The sequence below is a fragment of the Mastigoproctus giganteus genome, chromosome 5 (genome assembly GCF_048544385.1).
Source record: "Mastigoproctus giganteus isolate SK-2022 chromosome 5, ASM4854438v1, whole genome shotgun sequence".
Classification (NCBI taxonomy): Eukaryota; Metazoa; Arthropoda; class Arachnida; order Uropygi; family Thelyphonidae; genus Mastigoproctus; species Mastigoproctus giganteus.
The window spans coordinates 220,651,850-220,668,314 of NC_143579.1; the positions used below are offsets into that span (position 1 = coordinate 220,651,850).

Consider the following 16,465-nt stretch of genomic DNA (forward strand, 5'->3'; position numbering starts at 1 on the left):
AATGTTAACATATTTTTCATAAGATAAACTTGCAAAAATTAGAATTAAAAATTCTCATAATCAATCTTCGAATGACTATTGTGATCAGAAAATTGTACTTATTCTTTGCTCCATTATAAAAGACATTCGAAGATTGATTATGAGAATTTTGCCTTAACTTTTGATAGCATAGAACAAAGAAGATTTTGTTGTTTTGTTACCACAGGGGAAAAAAAATAGGTAACAAAACAACAAAATCTTCTTTGTTCTATGCTATCAAAAGTTAAGGACTACTAAAATTCACAAATGAAAAACGGTAATGAGAAATAATGAGATACTACAGATCTCTCTAATTGATAGAAAACCACACAAACACACACACACCTTTTTCTTATGTTTCACTTCTGGTGAAACTAAAGAAAAAAGTATGTGCAACTCACAGATGTTCTAATTGTCCTTACCCCTATGAAGCTGCTTTCCAGTAAACTTTGCAATTCAACAAATAAAAATATTATGCTTGCTGCAGGATACCAGAATTCAGTATATCTGAACTTCTAACACAATGATGCATATATAAAATAAAAATACTGATTAAGGACTACTAAAATTGACATTTCAGCATTTTTATTTTCGATATGTTAAATAAATTTTGGATGGGTGTGCCCGATAATGGTTTAACATGAAGTTTTTTTTTTAAATTTCTAACAATGAAATAAAATTGTTTACCTCTAACTTAACTTGTTTTAAATTTGGCAAGTAAGTAATAAGACAATTTGTGTTTGTATATGTAATGGCATATTAGCAGAATGCCACCCATTAAGTAAAGATTACTTTTAAGACATAAATACAGCTTAATATAAAAACATTTGTGAGAAGCCAATTGTGAGTTTGTATAGAAGTGCTTTGTTTTATTACACTTACAAATTCATCAAGCTTTATGATGCATTCTGTATATGGAAAAAAAAAATTTACCTAGAATCTTCTTGCAAAGTTTCAGTTATTTTATTGATGTCTTCTTGGGTTATCACACTTCCTGGACCAATGCTAGCAAAGTGATAAAAAAGCTCTGCATGTTCAAGTAATAATTCCTGAAAGTTTTGTTTTGCTCGCTCAGTGATTTCTTTTTGGTGACCATCATAAATATCTTGCAAGTCCTGTTCTTGGAGAGCTTCATAACAGTCCCTGCCCATTAGAAGAACTTTAACTTCTGACAAAGGCTTGCCTGGTGTTATGTACCCTGTTTCTTCAAGTAGTTGTTTAAACTGTTTCCTCATTCTATAATTAGAAAAGAGTAATAAAGGCCACTTTTAGTTAATGCATATACATGACAGTTGAAAAACCTAAAAATTTGTTTAAATAAAATAACAAGTACAAGACAATTCTAGAGAAACTCATTACAGTATCTTCATAATAAAAGTATATTTCTACAATTTATTTCCACATGACATTAGAATTAAAAAGTTAAAGAAGTTAGATTTGTTTAAAAAAATCTCTTTAAATAAAACTTTATGTACTATCTTTATATACTATCTTTAAATGAATATTTCAAAATCACCATAACACAATGAATGTGCATGCCATGAAGGAATAATCATTAACTCACAAAATTCATTCAAAGTTCTCAGGGGATCATAACATGAATAAAGGGTTATGCAAGGTTTAATACCATCCTCCACTTCCCTGTTGCTGACAATGTTAATCAGATCAGCAGGTAATAAATCCTATTCCTCTTTTAAGGGCAGATTTTTGCTCATGTGAAGAGGGGGGGCAACTTGCAATCTGCCTCCCTCAAAGCATCCTAGGCACACTGAATACAGTTTAGGTCAGGAGAATTGGCAGGCTTGATTCTCCGGATATCTTCGCTTTTAAAAATTTCATCATAGTGGACATAGCGTTTTTGTAATGCAGTGCCAGGGGTTTCCCACAAAACCACATTCAGTGACATTGTGAAGATGCAAGACTGCAAAGCCAGATGAATGTGAGTTATGTTGAGAACCACAAGTTGTGTGTTGGCATGTTACTTGTGTTGTTCATCTGGCTACTTTGTTACTGAGAAGAGTGATTACCATGGAAGGCACCTTGCAGCATCCGTCCACAGCACGATGAGCGGAGCCAGAACAGAAGAGGAACATTTACAAGGCATGATGTGCTCTGGCTAGGACAAGAGCAGAGGTGGCATGCAGAAAGGAATAAAACACATAGGAGAGAGAAGAACAGGTAAGGAAGGTTGGGGGGGGGGGGATGACAAGGCAGACATCCCCCTGGCAAGTGTGAAGAGTGAAACTAAAGTAGGTAGGAGCCCTGAAGTAAGGTGTGAAGAAAGTAAAAGAATGACAGGCAGAGAGAGAGAGAGAGAGAGAGAGAGAGAGAGAGAGAGAGAGAGAGAGAGAGAGAGAGAGAGTTTGCAGGGTGATCATCGAACACCCACACAGGAAGTGCATAAGGAACTCAAATGGAACGGAAGCCAGGAGTGCAAGGCAGGAGCCCCATCCAACCAAAGCACAGGAAATGCACTGGACCAGTAAAAAAAAATAAAATTAAATAAATAAATTAAAAAAAGCCAAGGAAAGGTGGTAAGAGGCATGGGCTGCACTTGCCAAATTAACGGATTGGGTAGTGCAAGTAGGTGCTAAGTCAGGGGTGGAGAACCTTTTTAGTACCGGGGCGAATTGCAAGTGCATAAGAACCTGTGAGGGTGTATCTTTGCTGAGAAAAATAAATAATCTTAAATTTGAATCTTAAATGCTTTAAATATCGAAACACCAAAGACACCACAGTTATAATGTTTTAATTTTAATGAAACTTTTACCTTGCACCTTAATGAGAAGGTCAGCCCTGCTCTGCTTTGGAAAACTTAGAGAGGTTAGATGGCACTGATGATGCAGCAATTCTTAGTTGGTTTGCAAGATCATCCATAAGTCTAATATGCAAATGGTTCTTGGCTAAATTTAATGTTGGGAAAAACTGTTCACATTGGTAAGCGGTAGAAAACAATGATGCAATATTCAATGCATGATTTTTCAAAATTGGATATTTTTCAGTATCTACATAGTATTTATAAGATTCCAAAATAGATACACTATTAAATTTGGATTTCAAAGTATTATCCGAATGTAAACGAATTAATTCTAGTTTGAAGGAATCAAGAACTTCATCTGGCACCACATCAAAAGGAGTTTCACACATTCTTAGTTTGAGTTCATGATTTCGTAAATCTTGAAACCTCTTTTGAAATTGATTCAAAAGATTGGAACACTCTGCAGCATATCCCACTATCAATTCTGGTTTCAGTTCTTTCAGTGTTGGAAAATGTAACATGCAGTGTTTTTTCAGTTGAGTTATGAACAATTGCAGCATTGATTCAAAACTCCTGATATTGACAAGAAGAGAGGTAATAAGCTGATTTGGCCCTTATAATTTCAAATTTAGATCATTTAAGTGGCTAGTAATATTGACCAAAAATGCCATAACCACTTTTGGTCCTCTAAATAGTGGAGCCTTTAATATCCATGAAGAGTTTCACTTCATCTTTCAGCTCATAGAAGCACTTGAGCATGCACCCCTTTTAATCATCATATTCCGCATAAAGGTCCTTAAACATTTCTTTAAATTCTCTGTTGTTCAATTCCTTATTTTTTATGAAGTTAATACATTTTGTTATCACTTTCATCACATTGTTCATTCTTAGAGAATGTGAATATTAATTCTGTTGGTGAATAAGACAGTGACACACTATCAACACATTAGATTCCAGTTCATGGCTCTCCAATTCTTTCTTAATTAAAGCAACAAGTCCTTTTTGAGATCCTACCATAGAAGGTGTACCATCAGTAACTACAGCGTTCAGTTTTTCATAGGGTAAATCAAAATCACTTATTGCTGATTTGACTTCAGAACAAAGATCTTCACCTGTAGTAGTCCTGTACATTGATTTTAAAGCAAATTAATCTTCTTGTGTTGTAAAGTTTGCCATTATCCCACATACAAATAATTAATCTTCTTGTGTTGTAAAGTTTGCCATTATCCCACATACAAATATAGCCAAACGTAATGTATTTGCTATCTGTTGTCTCATCTACAGCTATGGAATAAAACACAAATTCTGATGCTGCTTGTTTTAAGGATACTTGGATATCGTTAGCCATGTCTTTTATATGGTAAGAAACTGTCCTCCGTGATAAACTAATATTCTCAAACAATCTGACTTTTTCTAAAATTAAAATTCGTGCAACAGCAATTATACACTCTTTAACAAGCTAGCTTCAATGTGCGGTTTTAGTTTCTTTGCAATTAGGTCACACACTTCATAACTTGCTTACGTTACGGATGTATTTTTGTGAATAATGTTTCATTTGAAAATAGCTTGCTGTTTGCATAAATATTCTTTTAAAAATGTTAGCTTGTCTAAACACAGAGTCTCTTTCAATTTTTCGCACTGCTTATGTTTGGTCAAATAGTAGCGTACAAGATTGTACTTTTTATAAACCAACCGATTCTTTACAAATGAGACCTACACACTTTCAATTTACTTCCATAAAAAAATAATTATTCGTCCATTTTGTTGGAAATAATATTCCTGTAAAATTGCTAGCAGAGATAATCGCTTCACAGGCTGCCACGTAGGGAAGGGCACGGGGGAAAGGAAGCACAAAGGGTGTCAAAATGGGCACGCACTGGCTGGATTTTCCATGTCACCATATACAAGCTTATCGCCCAAATGCCACTCTACAGTTGCCCAGAGTATGCCCAGAGTGGCAAAAAGTATGCCACTCTGGGCATACTTTTTGGCTGAAGGGCCACATTAGCAATTCAAAAATTCATTAGCAATTCATGTAAAATACTATTTTTAGATATATATTATTTGTTATCATGAAGAAGAAATATAACAAAAAAAAAAAATTATTCTCTAACAACCAAGAATTTAATGAGATGAATGGAACTGTTTTACATCTTTTAACATTTTTCTTTAATTTCGGGTGTTAATTTTGTAGTTGAGATTCTTAAAACTGCTTGTAAATGTTCATAGGTGATGCTTGATCATAAAGAATTTTTATTTAGATTCGTGATGGAAAATGTTTGTTCACATATGCAGGTTGATCCAAAAATAACCAACATTTTTCGAGCAAAATCTTTAAGTTCGTTGAATTTGTCCAAATTAAGAATACAGTATTGTAAAATTTACAGATTTCCTCACGACAGTGCAATTCCCTTAAATCGGTATCCCACTGCAGATCTATAATCTGAAGTTGTAGTTCACTCCGTGAACTATCAATTTCTATTGAAAATGGGTCGCGCACTATTGCCAAACTTGTCTCAATTTTTCAGAAGTCGCCAAATATTTGTGAAAAGTCGTCATTCAAAGTGTTGATAATTTCACAAATATTTTTCAAATTTATTTTCTGGAATCTTCAGCAACTTCATAGTTGGAAAGTGGTCTACCTTGTTAATCAATAAATGTCAAAGGAACAACTGTAATTTTAACTGAAATCCATTCAAACTTTTTACCATATCATGGGTGTATAAATTTTTCCCTTGTTACATGGTGTTGAAAGTACTTAAGCGTGTCACGATGTCTAGGGTAAACGCAAAATCACAAATCCAGTTATTATCAGTTAATTCGGGAAAGTTTATAATATTTTTCAGTTTTAAAAATAGAATGATGTCATCTTTAAGATCCCATACTCGCCGAAGAACTTTTCCTAAGCTAAGCCATCGAATTTGGCCATGATAAGGAATATCTGTGTACTCTGATTCAATATCGTGAAGAAAATTAACGAACTGTATGTGTTTCAGGCCCCTCGATTGTATTAAATTTACTAGTTTAATAATACAAGATGTGACAGGTTCAACTTTTAACACATTTTTACATAATACTTGTTGATGTATAATACAACGAATTGTAATTAAATTATAATCAGGATAATTTTCACAAATTTTATCCTGAATTTTCTTTAACGCTCCAACATTTTTACCTGTCAAACTTGGTGCTCCATCAGTTGTTATGCTTACCATTTTGTTCCATTGTAAATTATATCTTGTTAAGCATTTTTCAACTTTTTCAAATACATCAGCTCCTGTTGTTTGGTCTTTAAGAGATTCCATTGAAAGAAGATCATCAATAATTTCAAAATTAGAGGTATATCCATGTATGAAAATTAATAACTGTCCAGTATTCTTTTGGTCGTTACTTTCGTCGAGAGCTATCGAGTACTATGTTATGGATTCTAATACTGATAATAATTGCTCATTCAAATTTGTATCGATACATTCAATTCTTCTTACTATGGTTCACCGAGATAAACTTATTCTCAAATTTGTGTTTAATGTCAGGACATATAATTCCACAAGCTTCAGTCATACATTCTTTAATATAGTCTCCATCAGAAAAAGGCTTGTTGCTTTTCGCAATTATATGAGAAATAACAAAACTTGCCTCTACAGTAGCTTCTTTTTCCTTAGTTAGCCGCATAAACACATTTTGTTGTCTAGATAAATTTTGAATCAATCCATCAGCAGTTTTCTTTCTCACTTCTGGAGTTAAATTGGCACCATATTCAGAATGTTTAGTAGCATACTCTTTCAACACTGAGACACTCTCCCGGCAGATGAAACAAATAGTCTTGTTATTTATGTTAGCAAAAAAATATTTTTTGTTCCACTCTTCATTGAAGACACGATGCTCTTGTTGAATTTTTTGTTTTTTATTCATTTTTAAAAGGGCGTAAATATTATTTTTATCGCTACTGGCACCAAGATGATAACAGAAGATAACGCAAAAAAACTAACTGCTGGATGACCGTCAGAGAAAACAGATTGGAACTGTGGCCAGTCAGCAGTCCTATCCTATTACTCCGCCACCGCAGAAAAGCCATTGTCGTCATCACCGGTTGTCTGTTACCGTAGTTTCGCACAGTTAGTTTATAATTGCAAATTATACCATTATAAAAGCGCCCATTGGCTCACTCCAGTTCGTGCACAATTTCAAATTCTATCTCAATTTGAACAATACAGAGATGATAAAGCAATTTATAAGTCGACAAATTCTATAATGTATTACATATACAAATTTATTTTTCAAAAAGGCGTTGCAAAAGGCATAAAATAAGTAAACATTTTCGAAAATACAATTAAAGCTCGGGGGCCGCACAAAAATCTGCGGCGGACCACATGTGGCCCGCAGGCCTTAGTTTGCCCGGGTTTATAGCCAATGTCGGTTTAACAACCAACTCACAAAATTCTCGAAAATTTAACAATTAGTTCCAGCACACCACTGCTTACAAATCTCAAACACGCCCCACCCCACCCCCCCGACAGGTGCCCAGTTGTCAAGCTCTGCAGCCACACATTTGATGTCTTTTCTCATACAGATGACCTTTTGCAGATCTCCTCAAGGCAAGTTGCCCATCTGCCCATCTTTAGATCCTTTCAAGTTGCTTGATTCTTTCTTAAGTGCAGTTTCCATACTTGGACACAGTTTTCCAAGTGTTCTTAAAGCAGCCCTATGTAGTGATCAAGTTCCGTATTTCTACAAGTAAATAGTCAATAATTCATTTATCCCTTATTTTTTCTTATTATAACTACAACCAGTTTTCAAAATACATTAACAGTTCGGTGCACCTGATTAACAAGAGATAACCTAAAGTGAGATGCAATATACTTAGACTAGCAATATAATATACCTGCTACATCAGTAAAACCAATAATACAATATACTTGCTATATCAGTAAAACAATGTTTTCAACCAATCTCAAGGACCAAGAATGTGTGGGGAAGGTACTCTTAGTGCAGGGGACAGCTATAATCCCCAACATGACTGCTGATGGATTAACTTTAGTTTTACAAAAATGGATACATAGCGATTCCTTTAACACATTTGCTGCCACCCATATCTGAGAGAGAGCCCATTCAGTGTGCTGTAATTTTCAGAATGGTGAGAAATAACAACATTCCGAAATCTTCAACATTTCAAAAATTTGCAAATAATAATTGAAAAGTAAAAGTCTGACATAGCTAAAAGCAAACACTTACTTTGGGCTGAGCTGCAAATCAAAATAAAACTCAAAATTTTATTGAAAATTTATTCTAGTACATAAACAATCCTCAATGCAAGCAAAAGGTACCAAGCTATAAGCAAAAACGAAATGACTTCTTAAGAATGACTTCTCTCAGATATGCCAGACAAGCTGTACTTGCTACCTGGGAGTCTAAAACGCTGATGGAACTGATATTCGGGTGACACTCAAGTCAAGTGGACCCAATTTCGGCGAAGTCCGGACGGTCTGTGACAACCAAATCCTCTGCTTGCACCTTCACGATGGTGGGACTGTTAGTAATCCTGGGTATAACCTCCATGCACAAGCACATGGTGGGTGACCACCCAGGTGTGAACCAACGTAAGCAGGGGTCGAGGTGTGGCACCCACACCACATGGAGGAATGCCGCCCCTCTATGTTACCAGGCAGTACTAGGTGGTAGATGACTCTCATCAACCGGTGAAATACCACCACTTTGCTTATTGGAGGCTTGAAGTGGTGGAACCCATGTTTAGTCTCTAGAGCTAAGTTCCGGTCAACCCTTCCCTATCTCCTCCATCATGCAGTATGATTGATGACTTTTGAAGTTATGATGAACGTTGTGGCGAGATCCAATATTCCTTACATTTCGAGGGTACAGCTCTAAAACGGTTTTCGCAGGCCGGCCGCTAGTTAGTACACCGGACCGAACCTATTGGTAACTCTCTAGGAGGCTTCCGGATCAGCTAGTGTATAATCTTGCTACCTCTACTCTGCCAGATAGTGACTGGAGGGAGTCCGAGTAGTGTGTATGCGGGGAGCATTGTCGAGGCCACGTTATGTCAAGGATCTGGGTATATTCTTCCCACATGTACGCCTTATCCAAAAATTTCATTACTTCATACAGCATGTCCCACCCACTTTTTCTTACTATTGAATACACCATGAATTGTCAAACTAATAGAACAAGCTTATCTGCGAAAAGATCTAAACCTCCCAAGGATTTCCTAATTCATTTCACAAATATACGTGGTCTCAATTCTAATCTCAACGATGTCCATTTCCACTTGCAGTCTGCCAAACCCCATGTACTTTTTCTGACAGAATCTCAGTTAGCGGTTGATTCAACTACTGTTCATCTCAGATGCCCAAATTATTCCCTGTATGATTCCTTTCGCCTCAAAGGTGGTACTTGTGCATATGTCCGTTCTGATATTCCCTGTCAGAGACTTGGCAATTTGGAATCTCCTCTCTTTGATCTTCTCTGGCTTAAAATCTCTCTACCTCATTGTGTCAAATTCATCTGTTGTCTCTACCGTTCTCCCAACTCCACTAATCACTTGGAGCTCTTTGACTTCCTCTCGTTGCAACTTGACTTTCTCCAGTCCAACTTTCCTAACAGTGAGGTAATTTTCCTTGGTGATTTTAATGTTCACAACTCCAGCTGGCTTCCGTTTTCTAGTCACACCGACCCAGCAGGTCGAGATGCTGAGGCTTTTGCAATTACTAATGACCTAGCACAGATTGTTCATTTACCTACAAGAATACCGGACAATCCTAATCATACAGCCAATACGCTTGATCTTTTTCTCACAAACAACCCTTCTAAGTACACGGTCGAAGTGAGAGGTCCTTTAGGCACTTCAGATCACAACTTGGTGATTGTCTCTTCTCCAATGGAACCTTTATCTCATGGCTATTCCCAACCTCGTGTTGTTTGGCATTACAAGAATGCAAAATGGGATGACCTGCGAGACTTCTTTTCTTCTTTTCCTTGGTCGGATTACTGTTTCAAAACTCCTGATGTCAACGTTTGCTCAGATCGTGTCAGTGAAATTATTCTTGCAGGAATGGAATCCTTTATCCCACACTCCACTTTAAAATCTCGTCCTTTATCTAAACCTTGGTTTTCCAATAAATGTGCTAAGGCTGTTCAAGAGAAGAATGTTGCATATCGTAATTGGCTTGTTTCTAATTCTTCAGTTTCATTTTCTGCCTACACCAAAGCTCGCAACAATTGTAAAGCAGTTATTAATCAGTCCAAACTAGAGTTTGAACAGGCTAAGAGTAGAAAACTTGCTTCTTGCCCTAATGGTAGCCGAGCATTCTGGTCTCTTGCCAAAGCTATTGGCCGCAACTTTTGCCCATCTCTGCTTCCACCTCTGTCCAAACCAGATGGTTCTGTTGTCACTTTAGCCAAGGATAAAGCTGACCTGCTAGCATCCCATTTTTCTTCCAGCTCATGTATTAATGAACTTGGTAAAACACCTCCCACCATTCCTAACACGGTCCATTCAATGCCTCCTGTGGTCTTCCGTCAAAAGGATATCAGAAGGATTTTGATGAATCTTGATGCTAAGAAAGCTCCAGGTCCTGATGGTATTTCTCCACTTGTTCTCAAAATCTGTGCTCCTGAACTTACTCCTATTCTTTGCCGCCTTTTTTCACTTTCTTATTCCAAAGGTGTTTTTCCTTCTGCTTGGAAATTTGCTCATATCCAGCCAGTTCCTAAAAAGGGTGACAAATCCCTCCCATCCAATTATCGTCCCATTGCAATTACTTCTACTCTTTCTAAAGTAATGGAGAAATCAATTAACCGCCAACTCTTAAACTACCTAGAAACCTTCCGTCTGATCAACGATCGCCAGTATGGATTCCGTCGGTGTCGATCCACTGGTGATATTCTGGCTTATGTTACCCATTTATGGACTACTTCAATGGAAAGGTTCGGTGAAACACAAGCAGTTGCTCTTGACATCTCAAAGGCTTTCGATCGTGTTTGGCATAAAGGTCTTCTAAACAAGCTTCCATCTTATGGTTTGCCAACTGTTTTTAGTAATTGGTTATCCAGTTTTCTCTCTGATCGCTCACTGAGGGTGATGGTAGATGGCTCTCTGTCTTCTAACTTCTCCACTAATGCCGGTGTCCCCCAAGGTTCAGTTCTTTCCCCCACCCTTTTCCTCTTGTATATCAATGACCTTCTTCCATTGACTGGAAATCCTATCCATAGTTTTGCCGATGATAGCACATTGCATTCAACTTTCCATTTTGAGAAACCTTGCCCTGCTCAATCAGCGTCAACTTCTCGAAAATCTGCTACCAATTCCTTAAATGCCGATCTTCAGGTAATTCTCCAGTGGGGCAAAGACAACTTAGTTGATTTCAACCCTTCTAAAACTCAGTCTTGTCTTATATCTCGCAAAAAGGATTCTTCTGCTCCTATGCTTATCTTTAGTGACACTCCAATTTCTAGGCAAAAGGATATATCTCTTTTGGGGATTACCCTGACTTCTAATCTCTCTTGGCACAAGCACATTACAAATATTGCTTCCTCTGCATCTAAAAAACTTGGTTTTCTCTTTCGCTCTCGGCGTTACTTTTCTTCCAAACAGCTGCTCACTCTGTATAAATCGCAAATCCGCCCTGCCATGGAATATTGTTCCCACATTTGGGGCGGTGCCCCCAAAACCTCTCTCAGGCTTCTTGATTCCATTCAGAAGAGGGCAGTTAGGTTAATTAATGATTCATCTCTAACAGAGTCTCTCCACTCGCTTTCTCATAGACGTACTGTTTCTGCTGCATGCCTCTTCTACAGATATTTCCATGGGCACTGTTCTTCTGAATTGGCTTCTATAATTCCCGCTCTCTCTTTCAAAACAGTCCGAACACGTGCCGCCACCAGCCAACATCCATTTACTGTCCAACTTCAAACCCACAGAACCAACTTTTCATCTTCCTCATTTATTCATTCAACTGCCGTTTTCTGGAACAACCTTCCTTCATACGTATTTCCTGAAAATTACAATCTACAGAAGTTCAAGTCCAATGTCAACAAATATCTTCTTTCGTCTTCTCAACCTCCAACCCAAGCACGGTACTAAGTACTATAGGTTCTAATACCTCTCGTGTTTGGGGTTCACATAAAAAAAAAAAAAAAAAAAATAAATGCCTTCATTACAGCACACTGGGTACTGTGCCATGAAGCTTATGTGCATTATGACACACAAAACATGTTAACTGAAGTTTTTAACCCTTGACCTTGGGAACCATGAAGTTCTGAAAAGGTTCTGTAAGTTTTTTATTATTGAATTTGTACTTACTGTATATACCATAATACTGCTTTTGGATATGGATAAAAGTATGAAGTATTGTGAAATTAAACCAATTGTGCAATAATAACTCATCTTTGCATGTAAGCTCTTGAAACTTGCGAGTTTGTTATGAGGTACTCACTGTACACACATAGCAATGAACAATGAATATCCTGTAGTTTGTCACTCTGAAAGTGTAACAGCAGTGTATAATGAGGTTTTCCAGCTCTATAATATCTAAAGTACATCTATGTCTATGAAGTGATAATCAAAAAGCATAATATATTTAAAGAAACAGAATACTTCATGTAAACTGAAAGGGCAATTATGATTAGCATTTCAATTAGTATCTGTTAAAATGGCAAATTGATACAAGAGAGCACACCATATGTAGTATCTGCATTACAAAAATATAAAAAATAAATAAATAAATGAAAATAAAATGTCTTCCTAATTTTATAATATATCTACTTCCAAATATTTATCGAATCCCTCATTAAATCAAAGTAAGCTCTGACAAGGCTCAACAATACTAATAGGAGAGTCACTTGTTCCAATAATTGATTATTCTTTGACTAAATGCAGAAATCTCTTTAGTTAAAGAATAATCAACTATATTAGGATTGCATCTTATGTTAGCAGGTGATGCAATCCTACTTCGGACGTTAACTGTCAAGTGCAGATTGCTCTGGTTCAAAAAAAAAAAAAAAAAAATGTCACCAATTTTCCATAAGGAAAACTGGTGACATTTTTGCAATATATGTATACTGTAATCAGAATTTGTTTGCATGAAACAAAAATTTATAATGCAACACTCAAGTTGTCAGTTTATTAAGGGCTATAAAGAATATTATTCATATGAGAAGTAACCATATTAACTGCACACAAACTAATGATTTGATGTATAAATATAGTGTCATGCTGAAAATCCATCACAAATTAGGTCAAAATGTAGGTGGTCATAATTTTGTTCAGTCATGATAAGGACTATATGCTGAAAGCCTTATGGATTAACTCAATACTTGAAGTTCAATTATAAACAGTCAAAAAAATTCCTACACTTTTTTGCAGCATGGTCTGCCCTTTTAACAAGAGATACTGCTTTTACGGGGATACAAGAATATTTGCCAATGCTATCAAGGCAGCATTGGGGGGGGGGGGGGGGGTCCAGAAAACTGCTAGTTTTTTGGGCAGCTACACAACAGACTAATAATTTGTATAGACAATTATATGAGCTGTGTTACGATTACTAACTGTGTACACTTAGTAATCATAACATAACACTTAGCATTTGCTTATATACTAATGACAGGTGCATAGCAAATAAATTTAATGAATCTGAAGTATTGGTTAACTCGACAAACCCACCTTTGAGTCTGTGTTAAGTATCTCTGCAAAGCCAATTGTGTCGTATGGATTTTTGCATGCTTAATGATGTTATGTGTTGTATGCATGTCTCACCTCTCAGCAATCAGACAGATGAAGTCACCTGGCTCTCATCCATGCCATGAGGAAGATCTTGTGTGCAAAATTAAAACAGTTTATGGGCCTGCTACCATAACCCTAGGTTGCATTGAGAGAACCCAAAAAGGAAAGGAAGAGGGAAGATAGTATATTTCTTTCAGGGCAGAGGGAAAAAAAGCTATAAAAATAAAATGTGAAGGGAAGAACTTATATAAGAAGGATATATCAGGAGGTTGCAACTCCATTTAATGTTACTTGTAGTTACAGTGTTAGGGGATGACAGAGAAAGATTCTCATATGTAAAATGAGAATCTTCCTTTTGGGAAGATTCTCATTTTACATATGAGAATCTTTACAAACTTTTGCTCCAAAAGTTTGTCCAGTTCTTTCTTGATTAAATTTTAACCATCAACCTCCAAAACGACAGATGGAAATTTGTTCCAGCAATCAACCACCTGCTGGCTAAAGGCAAATTTCCGCACATCTCTTCGACAACTATCTTTTCTCAATTTGAATTTATGCCCCTTCAAGTGCATAATATGAGTAAAAGGAAGAATCCGATCAGCATCATTGAGCCTGCTCAGACCATTCAAGGCCTTATACACCTCAATCAGATCAACTTGCAGGTATTTAATCTCCAGACGCTTCAATTTGCAGAATTTAAGCCTTTCTTCGTAAGAGCAGTCCTTTGCTCCATTCACACGTCTTCTGCCCTTCTCTGTACTCGTTCCAGCAGCTTCACATCCTTCCTAAAATGAGGCCTACAGATCTGTATGCAGTATCCAAGATGTGGCATGACCATTGCCTAATACCAGGGGATAATAACCTCCTTATCACTGCTAGCAAAATTCCTATATATACAGATGACCCCTGCTTAACGCTGATAATTAGTTCCTGAAAAACAGAGCATTAAGTGAATCAGCCCTAAGCGAGCACAGTATTCCCGTAATGTAACCTATGTATTTGTGAGTTGCTTGTTGTTGTGGGGGTTTCATGGCGCATAAGCTACTTTGGCTATAATGCGCCTATTCATTTATATTAAAGGAAAAGAGAAAGAATCGTACTGTCTGAAATGTCCTTAATCAGAAAAGATTAAAAATTCTAGTTTGCTTCAGAAAACGGAAAAATTCAGATATATTGGCCTTGTCACAAATCAAATTCTCTAGGGTTACTGGTTGTTGAAGGATAACCAGTGATTGCAGGGTTGAAATTCTGTCTTGTTTATAATAGGGGCAGTCAATGAGAATGTGTTTAACAGTCATATTTATATAGCAATGTGGACACTGTGTTGGATCATCTCCTGTAAGTAAATGAAGGTGGGTCAGGTAAGTATGACCTATTCTTATTCTTGAAAGAATTACTTCTTCTCGTCTTCATGTTTTGTGAGTTGCGGTCTATGCCATAGGATATTTCCTAATAATTAATAAATGGTAGTAAAAAGATGCACAAATGTCAGTCAAAATATTTAATATTAAAAATTTGTACATATAAAATATTCTCCATTACATCAGTATATACAGGAACTCCCACACTTACGTAATACTCGACTTACGGAAATTCAACTTTACGTAAGTTTTTGTCAGGTGGTGCAAACTTAAAAAAAATCGTGGAAAAGTATTTTGCATCCCATAGGAATAAATGGAGGTATCGTGAAAATATCATAATGTGAACCCAATAACACATCCCACCCCCCACCAATCCAAGTCCTTTAAAGTTGAAAATTTCGCTATATTACTAAGCTATTTATCTCTCTAAAAGGTCATTTTATAATGGAAATTGCACTATTCTTTCATCGTAATAATATGTTCCATTATAAGAATCAATTTCGAATGCCTTTGTGATATTTTTCTAAAACATATTTCTGGAGGCCACAACCATAAAACAATTTGCACTTTCTGGTTTATTGGGCTTTTCTGTTAGCACAATCTATTATAAATGGGTAGTAAACTCAATCTTATTGCATTTGCAATAACTGGAATTCTGTGGGTTTTTATGTTACGGTATTATGGTGAAATGAGTTCCTCTTCACTGAAATCTTCAATCATATAAAAAACAAATAAATTTTCAGAATCTTCTCTTCATTCCTATTTACTTATTACAATGGTGAAGTGAAAGGGACCAACGAAAAGTGCAAGTGGTGGTAGTGCCAGGAAATGAAACAAAATTGATTTAGAAATGAAGATGAAAATGATTAAGTAAGAAGCAGGACAGATTTTGTCATCTATTGCAAGGAAATTAGGTCTTGCTGCTTTAACAGTGAATACTATTTTAAAGGACAGTGCGCGTATAAAACAACATGTCAAAGGATCAGCGCACTTAAGATCAACACTGATCACAAAACAGCGTTCAGGTGCTATATCAAAGATGGAACAGCTGTTAATAATATGGATGGAAAATCAGATTCAGAAGCGAGCGCCCCTAAATCTAATGACCATTCAAGCAAAAGAAACAAGCATTTATAAAGATTTTAAGGATAAGTACGGCGAACCCCAACCCAAGTTCGCAGCAAGCAACAGGTGGTTTAATAGGTTCAAGCATCGCGCTGGTTTCCACAATGTTAAAGTATGCAGTGAAGTTTCCAATTCTGCAGCAGCAAAGAAATTTTGTGATGTGTTGGAAAAAATTATTGATGAAGGCAGCTATTCAATGCAACAAATTTTTAATGTTGACGAGACTGCTCTGTATTGGAAAAAAATGCCGGATTGAACATACATTGCCAAAGAGGAAAATACAATGCCAGGTTTCAAGGCGTCAAAAGATAGGGCCACGTTCTTGCAGTGGGGCTAATGCAGTGGGAGATTACAGATTAAAACCACTGCTTGGGTACCATTCTGGAATTAAGGGCATCCTCCTGCATTTAAGGGCATCAATAAAGTCATCCTACCCCTGCATTTCCGATCAAACCAGAGAGCATGGAT

The 16,465-nt window shown here is 36.6% G+C and overlaps 1 protein-coding gene across 17 annotated transcripts in view; it reads right to left on the minus strand.

Annotated features, from left to right (window-relative positions):
* RhoGAPp190 (Rho GTPase-activating protein 190) overlaps window positions 1–16,465 on the minus strand; it is a 744,591-nt gene that overhangs the window by 520,762 nt on the left and 207,364 nt on the right. For all 17 annotated transcript variants that reach the window (XM_090374412.1, XM_090374407.1, XM_090374402.1 and 14 more), the window contains exon 5: window positions 952–1,254. In XM_090374412.1, the coding sequence (XP_090230538.1) occupies window positions 952–1,254 (303 nt within the window). The remainder of the gene's footprint in view (window positions 1–951; window positions 1,255–16,465) is intronic.